General features: G+C 34.5%; 1 protein-coding gene across 1 annotated transcript in view; it reads left to right on the top strand.

Moving 5' to 3' along the window:
• Nucleotides 1-10,994, top strand: part of Abcb7 (ATP binding cassette subfamily B member 7) — a 135,829-nt gene that overhangs the window by 107,650 nt on the left and 17,185 nt on the right. Inside the window, exons 5-12 of the mRNA XM_021187585.2 lie at nt 2,526-2,658; nt 3,523-3,791; nt 4,700-4,788; nt 4,878-4,965; nt 5,938-6,112; nt 9,305-9,462; nt 10,017-10,180; nt 10,332-10,461. Coding sequence (XP_021043244.1) covers nt 2,526-2,658; nt 3,523-3,791; nt 4,700-4,788; nt 4,878-4,965; nt 5,938-6,112; nt 9,305-9,462; nt 10,017-10,180; nt 10,332-10,461 — 1,206 coding nt within the window. The remainder of the gene's footprint in view (nt 1-2,525; nt 2,659-3,522; nt 3,792-4,699; nt 4,789-4,877; nt 4,966-5,937; nt 6,113-9,304; nt 9,463-10,016; nt 10,181-10,331; nt 10,462-10,994) is intronic.

The raw sequence follows: 10,994 nt of genomic DNA, 5'->3' as shown, positions 1-10,994 counted from the left end.
ATCTGCTTATCAGTGAGTCCATATCATGTGTGTTCTTTTGTGATTGAGTTACCTCACTCAGGATGATATCCTCCAGATGCATCCATTTGCCTAAGAACCTCATGAATTCATTGTTTTTAATTGCTGAGTAGTACTCCATTGTGTAAATGTACCACATTTTCTCTATCCATTCCTCTGTTGAGGGACATCTGGGTTCTTTCCACCTNNTGGCTATTATAAATAAGGCTGCTATGAATATAGTGAAGCATGTGTCCTTATTGCAAGTTGTAACATCTTCTGGGTTTTTAAAAATTCATTTCATTTTTAACTTGTGCTGTCTTCTACATTTCTCTTTATTGAACTGAGTTTTCAGAACAGGATCAGAGGAGAGTACATACAAAGAAGCACAAAGAGTGCTGTGGTGCTTGAGGAATTCTGTACCTTGATTATGGTAGTGTTTATTTGAATCTAGATGTAAGATGCATAGAAACACATACATCATACTCACATATTGGTGAATTCAGGTTACATATGTTGAAAAGCAGAATGAGTTCTATATTTTCCTTTGATAGTAATGCACCAATGTTAAATTCCTGGTTTTGTTACAGAACTGGAGGTATATTGGATATCATACTAGTTGCTGTTTATAGGGTAGATAGATCTTAGTCAACTCTCTTCCTGTGAGAATATGATTGTTTGAAATAAAATGTTTCAATCAATGGTTCACATTTGTCTGGATGGTTTAATTCCTAGTTGTACTGAAGGTGGAATAATAGGGAAAACCATTTGCCACACCTTGCCTCTACTGTATCACAAGGCCAGCACAAACATACCCAATGAAAGGTCTACATGGAAGATAACCTCTCCTACTTTATTAGGATTTAAGTACACATATTTCTTTGCTTTTTGAGAGTATTTTTATGGGAAAATCAACAGTCTTCGGTTATATTTAGTTTTAGTGCTTGTTCTGTGCTATGCGCTATGCTTTTTCTGCCAATAACAACACAGGACAAATAACATTTACATGTTCTGCATACTTATGGGAATGTGCTCCCCCAATTGACCAAACCTAAAAAACATTTTCAAGAAAGTAAAATAGTATAATTTGAATATGTTAAATTCTGACATTAGTCACTGAAGCTGTGGTAAAGGTATAATAAACTGTGAATTAGGAGAATTGCATGGTTGTTTTAACTATTACCTCTCTTTCTACTCAAAAAATGTATTGGAATGCAGATGAAGAAATTATACTTCATTATATGGAAAATCTGGAATCATCTCAAATTTATTTAAATTACTCATGATATAATTTACAATGACTTCAATATAGTGTATTTTAAAACACTAATTTTAAATTACAAAAGAAGTTAAATGTATAAGCCCTGCCTTGTAACCAGCTGACATAGGTGTAGCATACTGGAAATTTTTCTGACCTCAAGTACCAGGCTTCAACTTTGATCTCACCTCTCATGTCATTAAACCTCATAGCATCTGCCTTTCCTCAGATATTATGTATAACACACATGCATAAAAGTTCATAAGTATATCTTGAGAGTGATAATATTAAAAGTATAAACTATTAAATGTTCTGCAAGTTCTAAGAAAGTGTTATGAATGATAACAGATTCAGATTGATTGAGCTTTGAAAAGTAAAAAAAAAATAGTGGGGAAGTATGGATAGTTAGAAACCTTAAAAATTCAAGCCTGGTACCATTCCATAGTACAGTTAGTACATAGTTAATTGAAATCTGGATCAGTGAGATTTACATACGTTCTATTAGGAAATAGTTAATTCTTATGTTTAATAAGAGAGTAGCATAACAATAAAACAGGTGCTATAGTTCCAGTGTGTTTAATAGGCCATATTCATTGTTTGTATTTTTTTAAGTCTGTAATTTAATCTTTTCAAAAGTACTTTGATAGTCTGATAAATTTGCTGGACCTAGATGTTGCTTTCGGTATTAGATCTCTTTTACTATATTCTAAAAGAAATATAGGGCAAATGAAACCATTTGATGCTTGTTTTGTATGATAGTAGAACAAAGACTATTGTGGGCTAAACAGATCTGGCAGTAGTATTTTTCCCCAATAGTGAATCAATCACAGACACTTATCATGTTTTAGCTTTTATGATACTCTTTGGTATATAATTGCAACTTCAACTTGTCTGGTTAAAAAAAGCACATTAAAATATTTATCTCCTCCTATATGCAAAACATTATACTCTATAGGGATAGGACAAAAAAGAGTAGTATGATCTAAACCCTCAAGGATATAGTTAAAAAGAAAAATATTTACATAGATAACTATAATATAAAATATAGTTTATAAATTAATATTAGCATGGCAGTGTGTCATAGGAATCCTGAAATAGCAGAGCTTCCAGTGCCAAAGATTTTTATCTTTATAAATTAGAAAAATCATTTCAATTCCAGCAAATGTGTTCCAGTAAACATTACCAAAAATAATAATTTAAGGAAAATATTTATACTTTTATAATAAATGTTTTATGTATGATGGGTAATTGATGTTTTTTATATTTTTAGGCCATGAATATTGTGGTTCCTTTCATGTTTAAATATGCTGTAGACAGCCTCAACCAGATGTCGGGAAACATGCTGAACCTGAGTGATGCACCAAATACAGTTGCAACCATGGCAACAGCAGTTCTGATTGGCTGTATGTGTGATTCTTTAATCTGTCTACAGGTGTTGACTTTCTTCAAGAAGGTTTCATCATATTTGAGCAGATGACCTTTTAACTACAAATACAACTTAGCATTTTAGATTTTATTATTTTATGTGAGAATTTTTTGATCTGTTTTTAAAAATAAATTGTATGATATGCTTTGCAAAACTTCTGTGATACGGCAGCATTTTCCATGTTTGAGAAAGGGATAATATAAAGCAAGACATTAAATGCATTGCCACCACCTTTACTAGACTTTTTATAAGCTACCTCTCTAAGAAACCCAGTTCTTTTTTCGCTGTTAATATTAAATGAAAGTAGCTAATTAATGATCTATGAACATTCGTGCTTTGTTAAAACATACTCAGTGACCATGACAAACAAATACAATTTGAAAATAATAGAATGTTCTATCAAATGTACTGGGGCCCCATATATTTGAAAGAACATTTTATAATACTTCAGAGCAGAAGCAGGGGCTTGCTAAAAGCACTTGACTCTTCAGCATCTAAGCCTTTCACATTTGTTATTTGAGAGAATTGAATTAGATATTGTGCACTTACCCACAATGAGGCCATCTGGGCTATTTCTACATTAAAAGTATTTTAATTGGAAAAAAATCTTTCAGCATCTGAAATCTAGGGTCAAATAACATGGAAAGGGATTCATGATGATGAAAAGGTCAGCAGTATTCATTAGAGTAGACGGTTCTAGGCTTCTTTTAGTGTAAATATTCTGTGTTGTATTTATTTATTGGATGGACTGTTCATTGTACAAAGATTTCCTGCTGCCTTGCCACTTACACTGCTATGATTCTAACATTTCTGTGCCCCCTTTTTTCTTTTATTATGTTAGATGGTGTATCAAGAGCTGGAGCTGCCTTTTTCAATGAAGTTCGAAATGCAGTATTTGGCAAAGTAGCACAAAATTCAATACGAAGAATAGCCAAAAATGTATTTCTCCATCTCCACAACTTGGATCTGGGTTTCCATCTGAGCAGACAGACAGGAGCTTTATCTAAGGCTATTGACAGAGGGACAAGGGGCATTAGTTTTGTCCTCAGTGCGTTAGTATTTAATCTTCTCCCTATTGTGTTTGAGATGATGCTTGTCAGTAGTGTTTTGGTAAGTAATACAGTTTTCATAGTAAGCTTTTATCTTATAGTCTTATTAATAGCAAGTGAATATTTGAAACTGTTATGCTTCTGCATACCATGATGCCAGAAAGATTTTGTAGTTTGTTGCATTATTTTGCCACAAGTGTCAAAGGACTGTCTAAATTCTGTTATTCTTTTAGACACCTAGATCGTTGATTAGTACTTCTAATGTTTTTTTCCTCCCAAGAATTTTATATGTTGCGTATTGAATTGATGTGCTCAGAATTTACATTTCAATTTATGGATCCTAACATGTCAAAACCATGTAATCTTTTACTTAATTCCTCTTTAGGCTTAAACTGTTTCAGTGTTAGAATTTGATGGTATAATTGTGGCGGTACCATTTGACTTTTTTTTTCTGGTTATCTTGAGTGATTGTCTAAGGTATTTGATTATTGATTAACTGGTAAGCATCATAGTTTTTATAAATATCCTTTGACTGAAATTTGCTGCTGTGATGCTTTAAAGTGAGAAGAACATCAACTTTTTTTTTTAAACAAAATGTTTCATTTTATTGTTTTTAAAACAATAATTATAAGAAAAGGAATACTTTGTATTATCTGAAGTGCATAGTATTTTAAATAACACTTTCAATGAAAGCAATAATATTCCCTACAGGCTTTCCATTTTGCTAAGTTTTACACTTAAATGAAACTGCTATATCCAGTTATAATTTTGGTTCAAAATATAATTAATCATGATTCATAATCTTATTTTACTAAAATAACTATTTTTGCATTTTTATTTTACATGATAGAAAATGTTGCTAGAGTTTTATACATACATGATAAATCTCTCACTTTTCTTAATTATTGGTAATTGATGAAAGTCAAAGATAATTTAACTCCTTCTTGTTATTTCTCTTGACTTTTTCAGTATTACAAATGTGGTGCCCAGTTTGCATTGGTAACCCTAGGAACACTTGGTGCATATACAGCATTCACAGTTGCAGTTACAAGGTGGAGGTATGATATTCCCCAGAGGCTAGTCAAGAATACAGAAATTAGTTGCAGTATAGCATATGTTTCATGCTGTGTAAATCTTTGTCTTACAGAACAAGATTTAGAATAGAAATGAACAAAGCAGATAACGATGCTGGTAATGCTGCTATTGACTCACTGCTGAATTATGAAACTGTGAAGGTAAGCTGTTTAAGTATCTGGTCGTATGACTTTCACACCAAGATTTGTTCTGATATATAATTTAGTGGTTGCCATAAGGATATCAGATTAGAATAGGATCTCTAAATATGATGAAATACATTTTTCTTTTGTTTAGGAATGTTCTGTCTCTTCAGTTTTTATTTGGAAATATCAGAATTTTACCTTCTGGCTTAGTTTATAAATGAAAATAAATATGATTAACATCCTGATTACAAATGAATATTAGCTAATTAAGCTGATGTACAAGTTCTTTTATCCTTCAGAGTGCCTAGTATAGTGTTTTCCCTCAATTATTTCATTCATTTTTACATTCATTAGCTGGATAATTGCTGAATTCCTCTCATGCAAAAAAACACCGTGCTAAGTGCTATAATGGGAGAAGGTAATAAAAGTCAATCACAAGTCATTCTTGATGTCCTGTGATTTCATAATATGCTAGAAAAGTAAAAGTATTCAGATGACTCATCAAAAAGGCATGATATGCTGGGGGCAATGGGAACTGGAAATTCCAGGTAGCGGGATGAGGTTTTGTGAAGGAAATGTCACAAATAGAAAGCATGTTTAAATAATAAGTCTTAGATTCCAATTGATTAGCTAGGCACTAAATAGTTATTGAATTTTGAATATAACCCTTTATTTGAAAACTTTCAGAAATACTGTAATCTAATATTGAATATATATATATATATATATATATATATATATATTTCTGTTTTTATTTCTGACAATTTCATACATGTATATAATGTATTTTGATTTTATTCACCTTCCCCCCCACTATCTCTCCACATCCCCTTCCCACCTCTGGTCACCCATTCTTTTCTTCTAAGTTTAATTTTATATAGGATCTGTAATAGAGTTTATTTGTATATCAAATGTAACAAAATTTATACCACTTACATAAAAGAGAATCCAGATTCATCAATAGTTACTGTTTTTATATATTTGTAGTATTTTAATAATGAGAAATACGAAGCACAAAGGTATGATGGATTCTTGAAGACATATGAGACTGCTTCACTGAAAAGTACCTCCACTCTGGCGATGCTGAATTTTGGCCAAAATGCTATTTTCAGTGTCGGATTAACAGCTATAATGGTGCTTGCCAGTCAGGGAATTGTGGCAGGTAAGGGGTCTATGGGTATCACATTTAGAGACTGTTATAAATGGGTTAATGGAAGGAATAAATGTTTTGTGTTAATTGTAAAGTGTGTTCAACAAAATATTTAGACATTTTAGAGTGTTTTTCTTTTCCTATCAGAATGTATTTTATTGATAATTATTTTATTTCTTTTTGGTTAACACTGACTTACTCACTGAAAGTAAGAATTCTTTTTTTGCATTTTATGGGTCTGTAACCTGATTCTTTTGTTTGTTTGGTTGGTTGGTTTGGTTTTTTTTTGTTTTGTTTTATTTGGTTTGGTTTGGTTTTCAAGGCAGGGTTTCTTCTCTCTATGGCTCTGACTGTCCTGGAACTCACTTTGTAGACCAGGCTGGCCTCGAACTCAGAAATCCGCCTGCCTTTGCCTCCCGAGTGCTGGAATTACAAGTGTGCACTACCACGCCTGGCTATGTAGCCTGATTCTTTAGGAGAAACATTTTTTTAAAAATTAACCATGTAATTTGTTTTTCCCATTTTTTATTAGATATTTTCTTTATTTATATTTCAAATGCTGTCCCGAAAGTTCCCTATACCCTCCCCCTGCCCCTGCTCCCCTCCCTACCCACTCCCACTTCTTGGCCCTGGCATTCCGCTGTGCTGGGTCATATAAAGTTTGCAAGACCAAGGGGCCTCTCTTCCCAATGATGGCCGACTAGGCCATCTTCTGCTACATATGCAGCTAGAGGCACAAGCTCAGGGGGTACTGGTTAGTTCATATTATTCCACCTATAGGGTTGCAGCCCCCTTCAGCTCCTTGGGTATTTCTCTAGCTCCTCCATTGGGGGCCCTGTGTTCCATCCAATAGCTGACTATGAGCATCCACTTCTGTGTTTGCCAGGCACTGGCATAGCCTCACAAGTGGCCGCTATATCAGGGTCCCTTCAACAGAATCTTGCTGGCATGTGCATTAGTATCTGGGTTTGGTGGCTGATGATGGGATGGATCCCCGGGTGGGGTAGTCTCTGGATGGTCCATCCTTTCATCTTAGCTCTAAATTTTGTCTCTATATCTATATCCTTGCATGGGTATTTTGTTCCCTATTCTAAGGAAGAATGAACTATCCACGCGATGGTCTTCCTTCTTGGTTTTCTTGTCTTTTGCAAAATGTATCTTGGGTATTCTAAGTTTCTGGACTAATATCCATTTATCAGTGAGTGCATATCTAGTGACATCTTTTGTGATTGGGTTACCTCACTAAGGATGATATCCTCCAGACATTCCATTTGCCCAAGAATTTCATAAATTCAATGTTTTTAATAGCTGAGTAGTACTCCGTTGTATAAATGTACCACAGGATTAACATAATCAAAATGGCCATCCTGCCAAAAGCAATCTACAGATTCAATGCAATCCCCCATCAAAATGCCAACCCAATTCTTCTCTGAGCTAGAAAAGGTGATTTGCAAATTCATCTGGAATAATAGAAAACCTAGGATAGCAAAAACCATTCTCAACAATAAAAGAACCTCTGGTGGAATCACCATGCCTGATCTTAAACTGTACTACAGAGCAATTGTGATAAAAACTGCATGGTACTGGTACAGCGACAGACAGGTAGATCAATGGAATAGAATTGAAGATCTAGAAATGAATCCACACACCTATGGTCACCTGATCTTTGACAAGGGAACTAAAACCATCCAGTGGAACAAAGACAGCATTTTCAACAAATGGTGCTGGCACAACTGGCAGCTATCATGGAGAAGAATGAGAATTGATCCATTCTTATCTCCTTGTACAAAGCTCAAGTCTAAGTGGATCAAAGACCTCCACATAAAACCAGAGACACTGAAATTGATAGAGGAGAAAGTGGGGAAAAACCTCAAAGATATGGGCACAGGGAAAAAATTTCTCAACAGAACACCAATGGCTTGTGCTGTAAAATCAAGAATTGACAAATGGGACCTCATAAAATTGCAAAGCTTCTGTAAGGCAAAAGACACTGTCAACAAGACAAAAAGGCCACCAACAGATTGGGAAAGGATTTTTACCAATCCTAAATCTGATAGAGGACTAATATCCAATATATACAAAGAGCTCAAGAAGCTGGACTCCAGAAATTCCAAAAAACCCCATTAAAAAATGGGGTACAGAGCTAAATAAAGAATTCTCAACTGAGGAATATCAAATGGCTGAGAAACACCTGAAAAAATGTTCATCATCCTTAGCCATCAGGGAAATGCAAATCAAAACAACCCTGAGATTCCATCTCACACCAGTCAGAATGGCTAAGATTAAAAATTCAGGTAACAGCAGATGCTGGCGAGGATGTGGAGAAAGAAGAACACTCCTCCATTGCTGGTGGGATTGCAAGCTTGTACAACCACTCTGGAAATCAGTCTGGCAGTTCCTCAGAAAATTGGACATAGTACTACCGGAGGACCCAGCAATACCTCTCCTGGGCATATACCCAGAAGATCTTCCAACTGGTAATAAGGACACATGCTCCACTGTGTTCATAGTAGCCTTATTTATAATAGCCAGAAGCTGGAAAGAACCCAGATGTCCCTCAACAGAGGAATGGATACAGAAAATGTGCTACATTTAACCATGTAATTTTATGACACCTTTTTAAACATGTTTATATTAATTTGAGATATCAACCTTTTTAGTATCTAACATTTTTAATTTTTCTTATAAACCTGGAAAGTAATGGCATTAATTTACTGTTTAGTTCCAAGGACTTTTTTTTATAATAATTACCAGTATCTTTCTTGTAGTTTTTTTATTTACAAGTAATATCTGGTGTGACATTAATAAGCGATATATCATTATTTTTGGTCATGATAGCCATTCACTCCAAATTTTAATATACGTTCTTTTACAAATTTTCTTTTTTATACTGTACAAGAAGTGTTTACTTATGCCTTAGAGGAAAAACAGAAATATTTTTAACCTTCTACTTCTATCATTACTTAAATCATTCTTTTTGTTTATTAAATATAGCATATAGGTATGCTTTTCCCTTTCCATACAAGGTACACCAAGTTCCCACCTTACTTACTTCATGCATTCATATAGTGTACAATTTGGCTCAGTTTAAATGTTTCTGATTATGTATACTTAGAGCTGTTTGTCATAGAAATTGGCTATAAAACTCTGTCCTAAGCTGGGAACATTTATATCATGTCTTTCTTCTTCTGATTGTAAACTAAGGTGCCCTTACTGTTGGAGATCTAGTGATGGTGAATGGACTGCTTTTTCAACTTTCATTACCCCTTAACTTCCTGGGAACTGTGTATAGAGAGACAAGACAAGCACTCATAGATATGAACACCTTGTTTACTCTGCTTAAGGTAGACACGCGGATTAAAGTAAGTAATGCATATTCAAATGCCTTTTCAAAAGAACATGAACACTGTGTCATGAATATTGGGTTGTTCTAGAACAGCTGTTCTCAACCTGTGGCCATGCCCCATTTAGGAGATCGCATACCAGATGTCCTACATGTCAGAAACACAATAGTAGCAAAATTACAGTTATTAAGTACTAACAAAATAATGTTATGGTTGGGGGTCACCACATGACGAACTGTATTAAAGGGTTCCAGCATTAGGAAGGTTGAGAACTATTGTTCTAGGAGAATATTTTTGCATCACTATGTTAGACAAATAAGTTCTTTACCATCATTTCTTCCCCAACTCCTCACCAAGAAAATGTTCCTAGCTATTGAAATATATAGGAATTTCTTACCCACATATTTCTATGCAGTGAGGAATGAAAAAAGAATACGGAAGTGGCCTTATTCCATTTACATAAACCTCCTTTCCCACAATTTTCCTTTTCTGACTGTTAATTAAAAACATTGTATGCAGAGCTTACTCTAAGTAGTATATTAAGTTGTTTTTTGTTTTTTCTTCCCTGCTAGGACAAAGTGATGGCACCTCCCCTTCAAATAACACCACAGACAGCGACGGTGGCCTTTGATAATGTGCATTTTGAATACATTGAAGGACAGAAAGTCCTTAATGGAGTATCTTTTGAAGTCCCTGCAGGAAAGAAAGTGGCCATTGTAGGAGGTAGTGGGTCAGGGTGGGTAATTTAGTTATTTATAAAATTCTACATTATTGATGTGTAATTCTGGATGTGAATTTTTATCATAGGGAAATAATTAACTGTAGTTAAATGGAGCTTCCCTAATGACAACAGATGCTGATTAACCTTTTTTCCTCTCTGATTTCAGAAAAAGCACGATAGTGAGGCTGCTGTTTCGCTTCTATGAGCCTCAAAAGGGTAGCATTTACATTGGTGGTCAAAATATACAAGATGTGAGCCTGGAAAGTCTTCGGCGGGCAGTGGGAGTAGTACCTCAGGTATTTAAAAACAGAACATAAGTCTCAGAGGGGTGACGTATATATTACTGTAATAATTTGAATCTAAGGAGTCAACATATGCTAATAAAGTAGATAATATTAGACCTTCCAAGTGAAATTTTGAGTTTTTTGAGACAGGCTCACCATATAGTCCTAGCTGGCATATAACTCAGTAAGTATATCAAGCAGACCTCAGTGTTCGCCTACCTTAATCAAGCAGACATGGAGACTAACCCGAGGTCTAAGACTGATCAGTTTTGTGGTGCTCATCTCAGTTTCCTCATGATAAATAGATACTATTCATTATTATTATAGTCTAGAGAATACACATACACACATGCCANGCACAATACTCATAATATAAATGTCCAGAAAATTAAAAGTAACTTTGAATAGGTTTTAACATATTAAGCTTGTAATTACAAAGTAGTTACTCTACCAAACTTAAGTTTTAAGCCTTATTTGCTATTGTGTGTCCTCTTCACTATGAGGCATACAGTACATGACTCATTGTAATAATTTTAAAATGTCTA

Source organism: Mus pahari, chromosome X (assembly GCF_900095145.1).
Source record: "Mus pahari chromosome X, PAHARI_EIJ_v1.1, whole genome shotgun sequence".
Lineage (NCBI taxonomy): Eukaryota > Metazoa > Chordata > Mammalia > Rodentia > Muridae > Mus > Mus pahari.
Note: the sequence above shows the minus strand (reverse complement) of the source record. Positions and strands in the feature narration are given on the sequence as shown.